Source organism: Diplotaxodon limnothrissa, linkage group LG7 (assembly GCF_057381915.1).
Source record: "Diplotaxodon limnothrissa isolate DT_005_m linkage group LG7, D_limnothrissa_male_GT1.1, whole genome shotgun sequence".
Classification (NCBI taxonomy): domain Eukaryota; kingdom Metazoa; phylum Chordata; class Actinopteri; order Cichliformes; family Cichlidae; genus Diplotaxodon; species Diplotaxodon limnothrissa.
The window spans coordinates 28,053,713-28,070,021 of record NC_140602.1 but is presented as its reverse complement, the minus strand read 5'-3'; the positions used below and the strand labels follow the sequence as shown (position 1 = coordinate 28,070,021).

The 16,309-nt window shown below is 38.8% G+C and overlaps 1 protein-coding gene across 2 annotated transcripts in view; it reads right to left on the bottom strand.

The window, feature by feature from the left end:
• The window catches only part of ckap5 (cytoskeleton associated protein 5), a 42,841-nt gene that overhangs the window by 23,259 nt on the left and 3,273 nt on the right, over window positions 1-16,309 (bottom strand). The window contains exons 2-18 of one of the 2 annotated variants that reach the window (XM_085359523.1): window positions 13,136-13,232; window positions 10,089-10,282; window positions 8,105-8,311; window positions 7,687-7,858; window positions 7,440-7,572; window positions 7,233-7,333; window positions 5,733-5,846; window positions 5,530-5,634; window positions 5,048-5,137; window positions 4,366-4,530; window positions 2,325-2,453; window positions 2,078-2,236; window positions 1,831-1,932; window positions 1,098-1,208; window positions 869-961; window positions 373-558; window positions 104-198 (exon numbers count right to left, since the gene is read on the bottom strand). In XM_085359523.1, coding sequence (XP_085215649.1) covers window positions 104-198; window positions 373-558; window positions 869-961; window positions 1,098-1,208; window positions 1,831-1,932; window positions 2,078-2,236; window positions 2,325-2,453; window positions 4,366-4,530; window positions 5,048-5,137; window positions 5,530-5,634; window positions 5,733-5,846; window positions 7,233-7,333; window positions 7,440-7,572; window positions 7,687-7,858; window positions 8,105-8,311; window positions 10,089-10,282; window positions 13,136-13,192 — 2,213 coding nt within the window. In that variant the 5' untranslated portion in view covers window positions 13,193-13,232. The remainder of the gene's footprint in view (window positions 1-103; window positions 199-372; window positions 559-868; window positions 962-1,097; window positions 1,209-1,830; window positions 1,933-2,077; window positions 2,237-2,324; window positions 2,454-4,365; window positions 4,531-5,047; window positions 5,138-5,529; window positions 5,635-5,732; window positions 5,847-7,232; window positions 7,334-7,439; window positions 7,573-7,686; window positions 7,859-8,104; window positions 8,312-10,088; window positions 10,283-13,135; window positions 13,233-16,309) is intronic. The other variant, XM_085359524.1, reaches the window with a different exon arrangement.

Genomic DNA, 16,309 nt, shown 5'->3' with positions numbered 1-16,309 from the left:
AAAATGTTAAATGAAGATGTTTTAAAGAAGCCCCCCCCCCCAAATCAAAATCAGTTGGAAATTATGTTACAAATAAAGTGATGTGTGATGGACAGGAAGTTACCCTGCAAAGCCAAACTCCTTCATAGCATTAGACAGCCAGTTCAGAGTCTCTGCCTGGTTTTTGGGATTTTTCTGGGAAAAAGCCATAGAAACAACCTGACAAAGAAAAATCATAAGTCATTAATACTGTGCATTCTCAGTTCAATTTTATTAACAACAGTTGTATCAAGGCGCTGTTGCTACAGTAGTATCTGTTGATGTTTCTGTCATTTTCTGCACATATAAAAAGACCTTTTCAATCTTTAACAATCCAGAAAAATTGATCCTTACCTGTTCTGCAGTCCATGGCAGTGAGCAGGCCTCTCCAATAGCAGTCAGTCCTTCTTTAGCATTTCCACCACACTTGACATCTCCAACCTTGTCCACCAAGCCATCCAAAACAACAGAGGCTGAGGTCTTGGAAAATTGTCCCCTTTGAGCAATGAGAGCCACAATCCGCAGTTTCAACTGCATCACCTGAACAAGAAAAGGGTAAGTAATCAGACATGGCTGATCTGTCCTATAACAGGTGCTTTATTTTGCCATTTACACACTGGCTTTCAAAGAATGCCAATGGTTTTAAGTGCAGTGCCAAAACTTTGGTTCCCTCTACAGCAGCTTTTCATTGACATTTTTTTTTTAATTCTCATCAAATCCTTCAGTAAAATTTGTATAGGAGCACTGTCAACTGGAAGAGACACTCCCATTAGTTAATTGTGCAATGTAGTTGTTAATTGTTGAGCAGGTGTTAATGATGTTTCATTAACATCATCTTGTCAATGATTACCTGGAAGTTCGTCTCCTTCCACCCTGGTTTCTTGGCCAACATCCTGACTAAGGCCTGGCAGGGCATTGCAGCTTTATCCATCGTCTCAACAGCCTAGAAGGATACACAAATTTAATGAAAAATGGCAGTTATTTGCAATCACTGCTGGATATTATGAGTCAATCAGCTTTTGTTCTGTGATGAAGTTGTTTATGACACAGCTGATGAGGACAGAACAGGAAGACTTTACCCTCTGGAACTCCTCCATACTGGCCAGTCTGTCCTTCCAGTTGGCCGAGTCCAGCTGTTCAAGACAGGAGGCAGGAAGTACACCTGCAGCCAAGTCCTGACACACCTCAGCCTGATATAACAACACACAAGCACACAATAAGAAATTCCAAAGCAATAGCCTGATAATGTTGTATCCCACAGGGATAAAATATTACTATGATAACATGAGTTAATGCTGCTAGGCACTCTTTGTCAGTAGTGAGGACTGGATACTGATTAACTAAGATAACCAACTTTAAGACAATATTCATATAATCCCAAGTGAAAACATGGAATTGTTTTAGTTACTTTAATCAGCTGTTTAAATCTGTTATTTTCAACTGTGCTTACTAGCATGTTGTTTTACAGTATAGTAGGCTGTTGCATTCACATCATTGTCTTTGTTTTTAAGTTGTAAAGCCTGTCAAGAAATGAAGTACGTGGGAATGTAAAGTCTTGCGTTGTGTGTACATTTCATTGGGCAGGTACACTGTCAACTGTGCACTGTAGTAGGATAGTACAAGTATATACACATTTTTTCCCCCTGCTGATGGCTTAAAGACTTTCTGCAGCTCTGTCCAGCTTTCTTAGAATAGCTGCCTCTCTTTTCAATGAGTTTCACACTGGACTGGGAGACAGCAAGTGTTCTAGCATGTATTGATATGCCGGACATTTGTTGCAGAGGACCAGCATGCAGTCAAGTAATGACTTACTGAAAGTTCAGACTCCGTGAATTCTTTACTGTCGGAGGACTTCTTGGATTTGGCACCAGCTGCAGAGGTTGGCTTCCCTTTCTTAGGTGGCACTGCTGACACCTGGATAAAGTTTCAAGTAGAACTATAGACTGGTAAAGATGCCAACCATCCTATTTATCAATAACAAAGCTGATATACAATAAGGCAACAATATTTCTCCTTCGACTAATTTGACTTTTCTGTACATGCATTGCTCCCAGCACACCTTATTGGCAGAAGTCTGGCTCTTCGATGGAACAGAGGATTTGGATACAGATTCAGCAGGGACGACGGCTTTAGCTGCACATTTCTTCTCAACTGTGCCGCCTCCTCCTGCACCCTTCCTACCTCCTGAGAGCTCCACATTATCAGCACACTCCTTAATCTGCAACAAAAACAAAGTGAACAGTTCATGACAACAACAAAAAATTGAACCGAATTCACATCTGAATTCACATCTTCCTGATCCTCACCTTATCCAATTTCAGTTTATCCAAGTCAGCCAGGAAAGGGTTCACAGCTTTCTCTCCCACCACTTTCATGGCAGTCCCCAGAGCTTCAAAAGCAGCATCACGGACCTCTGGGGCAGAGTCATTTACTTGCTGTGAGAAAAACATAGGTATACTTAGAATTAGTTGGCCAGACCTGCAGTGCTTTTTCAAATTTTTCCATTCCATATTTAGTGGTGACTAGAACAAAATTCAATAGGCGATACAAATTTTGGTGTCTGTTAAGTTACATACAGGTGACATATATTGAACATAAAACAAATGCAAACATAGAACTTAACATCACTGTATCTGTGAATGTTACAGCAAACATTTGTTAAGGAGGTGTCCGAGTTCATACAGATATACACAAATAGGGCTGCAACGATCCTCACCATTATCGATGACATTGACTATACAAATTCATCGAATTTTATTGTTATATACACTAATACCATGTACACGTATTTTTGTAACAGCAATACACTTCAGGAAACTATGGGTGCAGTTTCGCCTATATTGTCTGCCAAGATTGCACTCAGTACTAACAAAGAAGAATGTTGCAATTCAAGTCATTCAAGTCCAAAGAATAGACTGAAATGATACAAAAGTGGACTGCCAGGTTTTTTTTTTGTTTCGTTTTTTTTTTTTTTTTTAAAGAAAGGAGAAGGAAACAAAGGGGGGGGGGGTCAACAATGTAAAGCAGTTCTGCAGCAATGGAGGTTGATCAAGCCTTGAAAGCTGGTGCTACTAATTCCTACAGGTGTTCCAACTTTTGGGATTACTTACAACCCACTCTGTCTGCATAAAAGCAGTGCTGGAACACACTGTGGTACCATACCCTCGTGAGCATCAGTGGAGCAGTATTGTGCTGCAGGAGTAATGTACTGCTACAAAAATTGAGAGAAAAAGGCAATTAACAATAGAATTGATTGAAGAGAGACAGACCATTATAACACTTATAAATGCAGGTCTTTCCTACAGACAAATTGCAAAGAAAGTCAAAGTGTCAGTGATTCCAAAGGGCACACAGAAACTGGGGCAAACTCTGACAGGAAAAGGTCTGGCAGACCCAAAGCCACCACTGAACCAGAGGACAAGTTTCTGTGTGATAAGCAGCTCACAGGACAACAGCTTCAAGCACAGCTTAATAGTGGTGGTAGTAAGCAAGTCTGAGTTTCAAAGACAAGACTGAGCTGCAGATTTGACAGGATGAGTTGCAGCAATAAAGGCATTGCTAAGATGTCAGAATAAGACAAAGAGGCTTTGCTGGGCCATGAAACACCATCATTGGACTACTGAAGTCTGGAAGAAGGTATTACAGACTGATTAATCAAAATCTGAAATCTTTGGTTCATCACGCAGGATCTTTGTATGCCGCTAAGTAGGCGAGAGGATGGTTCCACAGTGTGTGGCATCAACTGTCAAACATGGAGGAGGAAGTGTGACCGTCTGGGGCTGTTTTGCTGGATCCAGGATCACTGACTTGTACAGAGTGGGAGGCTCCCTGAACCAAAATGGCTACCACAGCATTGCAATACCCTCTGATATGTGCCTAGTTGGTCAGGGGTTCAAACCTGAAGCTTGTTTGGGATGAACTGGACAGAACAGTGAAAGCAAAGCAACCTGCAAGTGCCACACATTTATGAGAACTTCTCCAACAGATATGGGAAGAACTTTCTGAAGAATATTTGATTTCTATTGTAGAAAGAATGCCACGGATATGTTCAGCCGTTATATCTGCCAAAGGTGGCTATTTTGAGTCAAAAGTTTAGAATACATTTTGGTCTATAAATTGATTTCACAATTTATTTTTTCACTCCAATTGCTTACTTGTACCATGATTTTTTTTTTTCAGAGTGCAATTTGACATTAAACTGCAGAAAAAGATTTTTATTGAAAAAAAAAAAAAAACCCTCAAGGTTCTGGAGAAATCCTGATTGAGGTTGTAATTCATGCATGAAAGGGTTAATTATAGGTTCATCCTAAAAGGCATTACACTGTAATGCTGCAGTTCTTAAGTCACCTTGATGAGAGCAGCACAGAAAGGCTTGAGGATGCTCTTGGGCAATGTGGCTTGTGTGCAGTGTCTGAAGGAGCGGGCGAGAAAAAGAGAGGCCTGCTGCTTGATTGAAGGGTTCTTATTGTCCATCACAGCCAGGATTTCCTCTGACAGGTTCTGGAAAGTTGTCTGGAGGGGGGAGAAGTCTGCAGTCAGTGAAATTCTCTACAATTAACAGGAGTTTAAGTTCTAAGTTTATAACTACGGGGAAAATGCATATAATATAAAGAACACCATCAACTGCCAGTGCTACCTCTCAGCTATAAGTCAACACACTTATGTTTTCAATTTCGAAATCTTATGCCGTCTTGATCTCAAGTTATGGAATTCACAAGTTTTTATGAAAACTTGACCTCAGAAGGTCACTGAGATTCAAACTCATCCAAGATTCTTAGTGGATGCACTTCGGTATCAATTTGAAGCTCCTACGTCACCTCGTTCTTGCATTCACAAACTTAGTTGTTCACAGCACCGGCCTAGTGGGGGTGGTGACAATAACCAAACAGCCTTTTATGGCCGACGGCTAAAAACTGAACATGCTGATCTATGCTGTTAAGTGAAAGTACACATAACAAGGACTAGAGGTTTTTCAGTCAGATTTACATGCTGAAGTCTGTTGTCAATGAGATGTAAAGAATTTACTCACAGTGAGAAAGATGGCATCAATTGCCTCCTGCAGGGATTGGACAACCTGTGGCTTTTTTTCCTTGAACTTCTCTAGAATGGTTGGAACCACCTTAAAAGACACATCTCACATTAGAAAGTAACAAACTGGGCCAGCCTATTCGATGACATTTACAAACAGGTGATATAAGATGCAAACAAACAGATCAGTTTAAAAGTGCAAAACTTATGACTGCTGTGCAGCATCCAACACTAGAGAAAACTATGATACCTCAATCTGTTATACAGCTTTGCATCATGTTTGTTTGTTTTTATTCCTAATGAATAAAAGGAATTTAAAAAAAATTGAAATAAAACACTTTTGTTTTTTGTTTTATTTCCTAAAGTTGCTGTGCTGATCATTTCAGCCTACAGCATACGTTTAGTGTTTCAAGGTTAAAGAGAACATTTTCTCTTCTCAAAAATGTGCTGTTATTTAGATCAAGAAAAGGCACTTCAACTTACTTGTCCTGCATATGTTCCAAATTTCTTCCTCAGTCCAGTAGCCAGTCCTGCCAGACATTTAGCTGCCATTGAAACCAGCATCACGTTAGCATCTTTCCCTACGACCTAGAACACAGTAAACTTGTCAAGAGACAATCGCGAAACCCAAACCTGTGAGAAAAAAATGCTTTTTGAAGCCACTCAAGAGTACTTTGAACCTTTACCTTCTTTAGGGCTCTGACAAGGTCTCCATAGTCTCCGTTCTCTAGTTTGGGGTTCTTGGTCAAAGCCTCGACAGCCTCCAGTGCCTCTTTTCGTTCCTGCCACTTCTTAGCTTCCTACAATAGACAGAACAAACACACGTTATTAAACAGCATTTAAACTCCACGATTGTACCATCACCTGAACTGAATATTTATTTTAATATGCTAATAATTACAACTAACAAAAACAGGCCTGTTGGTACACAAAAACAGAAAAACCAAGGCAGACAGGGGAGCTCAATAACCATGTCCCAATTTATGAGCTGTGTCCTTCAAAGGATGCATTTGAAGGTCAATTACGTCACTTCTATGTTAGAGAAGCAAGTTGTTATATTTGTCTTTCTTCTTATTGGGTTGTCTTGGTTATATTCTTTAGAAAATGCCCCATTTCAACTACTGCAGCTTGTAACCTTGTCATATAAAAACAGTTTTAACAAGTTGTTCCTAGGGCTGTTCAATATCACGATATATATCAGATGATGATATGACAACATCTATCTTTTCACATTACACTATCGTTTGTTTCGTGGTGTCGCAAAATAAACTGTTTACGGCAATATTTTTTCATCGTTTTGATGGTCACTAGAATTTCTTAAAGTTCTCTCTTTCTCTTATATTTAGTATAACCACACTACGGACGGACAAGCGCCTGTTTTTATGAGTTGTCGTTAGCAACAACGAAGGTAAAACCATCGCGTGGCTCCGTTGTCTGCTTGTTTATTTTCCACATAAACCTTTCACAATAAAGCTGAAGATCCTGTTGAGATTTTTCAAAATAAACCGAATCATATGAAAAGGTATGTGGAGTGTTTACGGACGAGGAGCTAAAAAGAGCAGTCAGGTGCTAAAAAATAAACCTTAGAACAGAGTTTTCCCTGCATCACGCCATGTAATAAATACTAAGAGAAATTTGTGGCCGTTTCAACTTATGTAACACTGGACTCCAGGTACACGACGCCAGCTGAAAACACTTCACTCAAGTCAAGTGACCGGAAATTCAAAGAATTAACAGAAAATGTAAAATTTTTGTGATATATATTGTTGTCGGGGACAATAAATGTCTTATATCGCAATATGAGATTTTGGTCATATTGCACAGCCCTAGTTGTTCCTGTGGCTCTTTTCCATGTTGTATATAAACACCCCCCTAGGTGGAGTATAAAACATATTGGAAACTCTTCCAGAGGTCCAACTACTCTTTTCCAGCTTGGATCAGTTGAAAGCAAATGGTAGGGTCAAATTTTGCCATTATCAACATGAATGACTGATCCATTCATTGTACAATTCAGGTTGCTGGTGTTATAGCTGTATTGATGTGGGGGGGTACTGTCTTTGGGCTTTGTAGGACCAAAAGAAGATCATTTAAATGCTACAGACTACCTGAGTATTATTGCTGACCATGTCCATTACCTTATTTTGATGTTTGGGAAGGTTTTTGAACTGAAAGCTGCGTAAACTTACAATTTTCTCATAGAAGTCTTTGGGCATCTTTGATAGAATTTCCACAGGCTCCAGCAGCTCATAAGGATCCACTGCCACCACCAATTCCTCCCCATCATCTCCTGATTGATTGGGGGGAAGAAAAAGTCAATATCACACTATGACTGACTTATCTCCTCTTTATCTAACAACACGTCAAAGAAGCAATTCTCTACTCTATAAACCTACCGTCTGACTGTTCTCCTCCTTGAGCCTGTTGCTCCTGAAACTTTGCTTTCAGGTCCTGCTGGGAGCGCAGGAAGCGCGTCTGTTTGGGAGGAGATGAAGGTAGCTTCACCCATTCCTCCTCTAGTTCTTTGAGCTGCAGGGGGGAAAAAAAAAAAGAAAAAAAGACAGGTTTATTCAGTTTATCATGCCTTGAAATGAACAAAAATGAATGAAACGTGTGCAAAATGTGTGTAATAATGGGCCCCACCTGTACAGAATTAATGTTCTGAAGTGAAGGTCTCAAAGCATCTCTGATCCACTTGTAGATCTCTACTGCAAGCAGCTTGGCTTCATCTCTCACAGCTTTCTCTCTAGACTCAAACTGTTTGGGTAAAATCTTCACTACTGGCTTCAATGTTACTATTTTAGACCCAAATTCACTGTGAAAAGACAATTACATGACATTTGATTATTGTCATTTACAGAACTGACACTTACATAGACTGACTTACAGCAATTTGATTCCAGTGGTTAGAAATGAGCAATTTGATCAAACTTAGTCAATGCTTTTTGTTTATTTGGTCTTGTGTGGCAGCTAGAGCTTTATCCTGACAGGCAACATTAACATGACATACTACATTTGCTGTGTCTATACATTAAAGGATTCTCAGTATAGTTACACTAACCTGAGAGCCTTTCTTAAAGTCTCGATGCATGCCACCACTATCTTGGGGTTCTTGTTGTCGAGTCCTTTGAGCAGCTCGTCCTGAACCACTTCAGCCTTCTCTATCTCAATGTACATAAAACAGATGTCCATACCCAGCTCTTTGGCCCGTGCTTTTGGCTGGTTGAACACTTTGGTCACCACACCAGACACTACCTCACCTGTCGTCCTATAGAGTGACAAAGACAAAAAAACAAACAAACAAAAAATGATATAGGCATATACATAGATAGATATACAAGTTCATGATAGCATGTGGCCATAATTACCTCTCCATAAGGAGTAGTGTGTGGCCCAAACACAAAATGGCACGCTTTCATCAGTGCTACTACTGCTTAATAAAGAGTTTCACTGCCTTACTGCTACCTTCATTATTCTTTAATAACTTGACTCAAACTTTTGAATACCAAAAAAGGATCTTCGCAGCCGCCAGTGCTACCCCTCAGCTTCCACGTAGGTTACGTTTGTTTGTTTTTAAAAACACATTTTTTCACCAGGTGCTCAAAATTATAACGACATAGCAGGAACATAAAAATATGTCCCCCGAACACACCATAAGGAAAAGAGTAGTACTGCAGCTATTGATTATTTTAATCAATTAATCTATTGATTATCCAATCAATTAACTGAGTAATCCAATAAAAATAAATATGTGTCATATTAATGAGCAATAATAACTATTCAAAAGAGAAAAAAAAAAATCTAAATATTTGCTCATTGTTTTCTATTTTATAAATTGCAATGTTTTTTAATTTCATCCTTCAGCAAGTGTGTGTGTGTGTGTGTGTGTGTGTGTGTCTAACTTTGTAATTTTTGTAACTGTGTCACACTTGCTGCTGCCTCTCCTGGCCAGGTCTCCCTTAAAAAAAAAGTTTTTTTTAATCTCAATAGGATCTTCCTAGTTAAATAAAATAAAAATAATTAAACACGCATGCTGTACATGTTCAATGAAATTGTTAAAAGCCTCATTTTATCCTGACATTCATGCCTATGATGAATGTATATAAACATCTGACTACAAATGTACTTACACCTTTTCATCATCAGAAATTTTCACAAAATCATGTGGTACAATTTCTAGGGCTATATCACTCACTACAGATAGGACTGCAGTTAGCGATGTGAGGGATTAGCCAAACAAACAATGACACTTTACTAATCAACACCAGCAATACAGTTTCTTAAAAACAACTATTAATTGTCATTAGCGCACCACAATAATGGCCTGTATTTATATAGCGCTTTACTAGTCCCTAAGGACCCCAAAGCGCTTTACATATCCAGTCATCCACCCATTCACACACACATTCACACACTGGTGATGGCAAGCTACATTGTAGCCACAGCCACCCTGGGGCGCACTGACAGAGGCGAGGCTCTGTCAGTGCAGACTGTTGCCCTCAAATCATATTAATGCCTTAAATCAATGCTGTAAAAATCTGACCCTCAAATAATGTGTTTAATTGCTTACAGCAAAAAATAATACCCAGCAGATTTCTGTATTGAATTTCAGCATTAATGTACTCTGTTCTGTGGTCACAAACACCATTTTTCTGGCAAAACAAAAGTAAAAACCTTGTACTGTTTCTGCAGTTCAAGATAAATGCAGGCTACTGGCAACAAATTAAGTCTGCATTCTGATGAACAATTATATTTTCATCAGATTAACAGAAACTCTACAGACTAGGTCCAAAGCTGCTGTTAGCAAGGGAAAAACTAATAACCATTAAGCACCACCAATTTAACTGGCACCATCTTTGAGTCCAGTTTACCTTTATACATTAATTGAATCACAAGGCAAACCACTGTTGTTGCAGTGCAACTCAACACACAACAGACTATGTAAAACCAAGAAAGCCTGTTCTTTGTTTAGAGGCACAGTTTTGGGTTTTTCCAGACTTTTAAAAGAAATTGCAGGAGAAACTCTTGTTGTTACTGTTACTTACTTTCCAGCAAAGTGGGCATTCTCAATGAAGGCAAGGGCTGCCTCCAGACCTTTGAGCTGAGCCACTGCATTCGAGTCTGTGACAAACTTCTTAATCAGTCCCAGGTACTTCCCCCATTCTGGACTCTTTTCATCTTCTATCTTCTGGAACAATTTCAGTGCTTCTTCATAACCATTCAGGCGGGCTTTCCAAATCTGAATCAAACACACTGAGAATTAGTGTTGTCACCATATTTTACTTCCAACTTTCATACATTGTTTGGACAATAATGCTAAATGATGCAAAAGGATAAAAGATACTCAAGACAACTTATATTGACAAAACATTTGTTTTGCAATCCCAAGATCAAATAGTCTTAAAACATCACACATTGATCTCACATGTTGCTTTTGGTTTTATTTAAAAAAAAAGAAAAAGAAAAAAAAAGCCAAATTAGATAAATCATGCATCACCAGTCAGCCTAAAACTAAAAATACAACATGAATCCCTGAAGTCTGACATGTCTTATCAATTTAAATGCTAAAACATTCTAAATGATAGTAATTCTAAGGAGGCAGACAGGATTCTCCAGAATCCCAAAAAGTTGATTCGTATGCAGCATTTTCAGTGGGAGAAACATTTGTCACTCATTCGACTGACTTCTTCAGTCTCATGCATCACAAGACTTCATGTAACTCAGCATCCACTTAACACACTGTTTGCTGCTACAACTACACATGTTTCTTTTCCAAATATTTATTTATAAGTGACTTATGTATGTATGTATGTATGTATGTATGTATTGTACTATTCTTAGTTAGCGTATTGTCTGTCTTGTCTTAATGTTGGTTTAAAATGGAGCACTGTAACAAAAAATAATTTCCCCCAGGGATCAATAAAGTATTCTGATTCTGATGAATTCCATTATGCTGGGAGATGAAGGAATGGCGATGCCAATGCTTAGCTTGAGGCTTCATAAGAGGGCTTCACTAAGCAGTGTGTGATGCAAAGTGGCTCCATCCATATTTGCTACTACTGCTTGGTTTTTGTCAATTCACTCTTGTAAAGGGGGGGGGGGGGGGGGGGGGGGGGGAAGCAAGAAAGTACAGCTTGTGTTGATGTAGTGATATGGTATAAAATCATGATTAAAAACCATTCAAATATTCCTATTCAGTCATGCTTTCACAAACAACAAACTAAATGGACATACACAGTGTTTCAAGTTTCTGCGCAGGTGAACTGCCTTAAGAAAAATCTCAGACATCAGTTAGAAAGTGTATATCCTTGTATGCTCCATATGCCTATTAAATCTACTGTAGGCACAGTGATTGCTGGCTTTTCAGTCAAACTTATTTGTGAGCTAAAAGAGAATAACAAAGGAAAAGGGTGCAGTTTCGTTTTAGCTTTAGAAACTTGGATTGCTCACATTCTCTGTACAGTCTACAACACCACAATGGCATTCCTGCCCATGTTAAACACAAAAGCACTAATCACATTGAGTTCAGGGTGTGGTTCATTTAAAAGCCTTTTGTTTGGTATAGAAAAAAAAACAAAACAAACAAAATAAAAAAGAAAAATTGTGGCTCTCATGCTCAGGAGGGGGGGGGGACTTCTATATAAAACATATTCCAGCTGATTATGCTAACCATGTCCAGTGGTTCGTTTGCCTGAGTAGCTGTATCATCTTCCAGTGGCTACAACCAGAATAAAACGGAGGCTTAATCTCAGCATAGTCCAGATTTCAGATCTAACAAGGTGAACCATTTTAATTATATGATCATTTTTTCCCCACATCAGTCAATACTTATTTATTGCATTTCAAGTCGTTCAAGTCCAATGAATAACTTGAAATAGTACAAAGTGGTGAACTGCCAGAGGTTATTAAAAAAAAAAAAAAAAAAAAAAAAAAAAAAAAAATAAGGTAAGGTTACCCAAAACTGAAAAATAATGTACATTTCAGAAATGTGTTAAAGAACACAAACTAGAAAACGAAATTCTTTGGTTCTTTCCAAAGAAATAAAAGCCCCTTTAACATTTGTAGCTACTCTGATCAAACCACCACACATCGCCACAACTCGACAGGTTTTCCAGTACAAAATAATACTGCCTTGAGTACGTGACTGTCGACATAGCAACATGTCGGAACGTCCTGCGACATAATTAATATGCAACACGAATGCTACAACAAAGGTGGACTACGAGGCAAGAATATAGCTGCTGCTTGGTCTGTGACTTTTCGTTAGACTCAAGGACCATATTATTGTTTGGGGGGTTTTTTTGTAGTCATTTCCCTGTTGCTGGGTTACCAAAGTGAGCGTTTTGATTTTCATGAACAAGATGATCTCATGACTCATCGTGTGACGCTACTGACCAGCCAATCGGTGGTATCCAGTCTGACGACGTCAGATTTTAGTACCCGCTTGGATCACTTGGAACCTCGGGCAAGCAGGTACTAAAATAAGTACCTTGTACCAGGTACAATAACCTAATGAGAAAACTGTTGAACCATACGGAGTCCATTCAAGTAGGTACTATTGTAAAACAGGCTATAGTAGCTATTAATACACAAAAAACCCACTTAAAAAAAAAAAAAAAAAAAAAAAAAAAAAAACAACAAACAAACACACACACACACACACCTAAAGTACTGGGGCGTACAGCTGCAGTACCCCAAACAGCTCCTCTAAGCTGCGTGTGTCAACCCAACCTGAATTAGAAACAACATTGCAGATGTAGAAGCAGAGCAACTGTGGACAGAAGTTTCAGCAGAGTGGAGGTAGTTCATAAGAGATTACAGGATGACTCCAACCTCAGCAACAGGACCACTCTCAGCACTGAGCAAATGTGTTTCATCTTGAGTGACAAAACGTTTCTTCCGCTGAAAACGCCAATTCCAGATGAACAGTAAACTTTTTATAATTTCCTTACATGGATCAAGACAAATTGTGAAATAACTTTTATTAAAAATCAAATATCAAGTAAAAGAGCTGTGTAGAAACATTTACAAATATTTTTGAAGGAAAAAAATAAATACATTCACAGAGGACAAGCATAAATGAGAGGCTCACCTTGTGTTCACATTTCTGGTCAATGGGGAGCTTCATCCACTCGCTCTCGTCCCCCATGGTGGCTGCCTGGGGACTCAGCTTCCCCAAAGGTACACTGCTGAGGTGTGGGACACACACACATATCATTTACACGGCATGTCCAAGAAAAAAAAAATTAAAGTCCTTGTTATCCAGATATCCTAATTAATCTGGGAAGCCTCTAACTTTGTAAGCTAACCAGCAGTTATGATAAGTGGGACTTTTACACCATCAACATCAAACCAACACCAAAGTGCACCAGTTATAATAATACGTATAAGAGTTTCTTGTGCACACTGGAAGCCTAAAGCGGTTTACTTGCACCATCATCTGAAGACTCTTGGCTGGCTCTTTGAATTTCTTGATAATACTTCACACTCCAGTTGTTCACACTTGGAAATGCTGTGATAACCTTGTAGATACATGTTCTGCTTTGTGAGCATGAACTCTTTTTCTAAAATCTAAACTAATTTCTTTTAGATTTTTCTCAAGTGAGAGCTCAAATTCTTGCTGAAGTTTTTATACAATGTATACATTGGAAGAAACCCCTCAGTTTTAACTCAAATTTACAAGCTTAGAGCATTACGAAGGTAAAGCACATCACTGACCAGTTGATTGTGGCAATGCTTAATTTAAAAAAAAAAAAAAAAAGTCAGCTATGTGGTGGGGGGGAGGGGGGAGTCAAACCCAGAAGAAAGCTAGAAGTTTAGAAATTCAATGAATCCACCTCCAATGCATCTGGCCTTGCTTGTATTCAACCTGGTCTCCTGCACACACACAATTCATCCATCTTCCCTCTCTCCATTACATCAGCCAGATCTCTTCCTATACCAATAATCCTGGTATAAATTTTTTTATGTGACAAAAATATCATAGCAAGCTATACTCTACCAATGCCATCTGTTTACATTCCTTTGCACATACACAAAACAAGCCTGGGCATCTCTGACAAGTCAGTCAGCCTCAAATTACAATTTAATACCTTTATTAAAAAATAAATATATTTAAAAAAACGAGGTGGGGTGGGGCAGGGCCTATTTTAGCAACCTCTAAAAAGCAAAAACTAAACAAATGACTCAACCAAACATCTTAGATGAAGTCCATATGACAGAAAAAGCAAACAGTGGTTCAGAAACAATGTGGTACATAGTGGGAAAGTGAGGCTTTAAGCAACTGGTTAAAAATTTATTATGACCATCTGCTAATGTATCTAGAGTGGATAATGTTCTACAGTTCGATCGCCTCATCTTCCCACTGTACCGTCAACAGAAATAGATGTAGCAGGATTCTGAGAAAGAAAAAGAAAAAGGAAAGGAGGAGGAGGAGCAAGTACAGCGTAGTGTTCTATGCTAATGGCAGCTAATGGTAACTGTCATTTGATAGCAACTAAAGTTGGGAAAAAGAGACTTACAGTACATTTGCCCATTGATAATTAATTTAGCAATTGAGGTCACGCCCAAACAGACACCATTATCATGGTCCAGATCAGTTGAGGCACTTGGTTTTGGGTTAAGAAGTGAATGTACATAATGTGGCTATTTCTTTGGCTAGATGAAGCACCAAACTCCACTGGGAAACGCCCAGAGATTCAATTTAATTTCAATGCAATTTTATTTATATAGTACCAAATGATGGAAAATGTATGCTATGCCATCTAATGCTAAGGGGAAGCATGCATAATTTAAGTTTAATTAGTCCTAACACAGAATCTTGTGGAACTCCTTCAATAACCTAAGTGTGCGAAGAGGACTCACCATTTACATGAACAAATTGGAGTCCATTAGGTAGATGTGATTCAAACCACTACAGTGCAGTATCTTTAATACCTATAGCATGCTCTAATTACTGTAATAAAATAACAGTCAACCGTATGAAATGCTGCACTGAGGTCTAGCAGGACAAGCACAGAGATGAGCCCACTGTCAGATGCAAAAAGAAAATAATTTGGAACCTTCACTAATATGATTTCTGTAGTGTGATGAGCTCTGAAACCTGACTGAAACTCTTCAAATAAACCATTCCTCTGCAAGTGATCAGTTAGCAGTTTTGCAACAACACTTTCAAGAATTTTTTAGATAAAAAGGTTGGAAATTAGCTTTCTCTGAAAGGTAGATGGGCTCTCTCTAGATTATAATGTTGATAATGCATGATGCATGCACAGTTAAGCTGCATGATCCATTATTGAAGAATACGATAAATGGTTCAAAATGCTTTTATTAGTTATTGACATTTTCCATTAAAGGATTCTCAAAGTTAACTTACAACGTCCCTGCTGTTAAGAAATTCATGAAGTCATCGCTAGCTATGGTTAAAAGAATGATGGCTCAACAGAGCTCTGACTTTTTGTTAACTTGGCTTAGCTACCATGGCATCACTCATTGGTTTCTTAAGGCCTTAACCCTGGACTACCAAGCAGGATTTGGGCTTATCCAGGTAAATACTAGGGTTTGGAACACGAACACACACGAACACACACGAACACACACGAACACACACGAACACACACGAACACACACGAACACACACGAACACACACGAACACACACGAACACACACTTTGTGTGGCGATATGCCAAAACAGGGACACCAGATATGAATATTTTGAATAAATTAAAATACTCTGGGAGCACTATAAACTGGAGGGCGCATCTCACCTTTGTGCCAACAGTTGCAAACTGACTTGGACTGATCACTGATCACACTTGAACCAATGTAAAATTTTTGAAAAGCTGAGTTTGGAAAGCCAAGACAGCCAGACAGTGGAAGTGGACAGTATATCTTTTGTTTTAACATTGTTATATCCAGGGGCAGCACAAAAGTGATCCCATTAAATAGATTTTTAGTTTTAGTCCCCTTGCTTTCCACTCTGTTATCCAACTAATGACAGAACTAATAACTAACTAATGCAAGCCTACACCAAACAACCAACCTGGTGACGTAATGTTCTACACTGAGAGAAGATGGCGCTAAAATGTTTTTAAAACTTTAAGCACTTATTTCTTAAATCCAGACACAGACAGTGTTAGATTTGTCCGTTTTTGAGAGCAGGGCTCTATGATGCAAGTTAGGCTTAATATGTGTAGCATTTCATGTCCCCTTTCAAGCTCGGGTCCTCTACCCAAATCCTGGAATCTTGAGGGTCCCGCGTAGCATCAT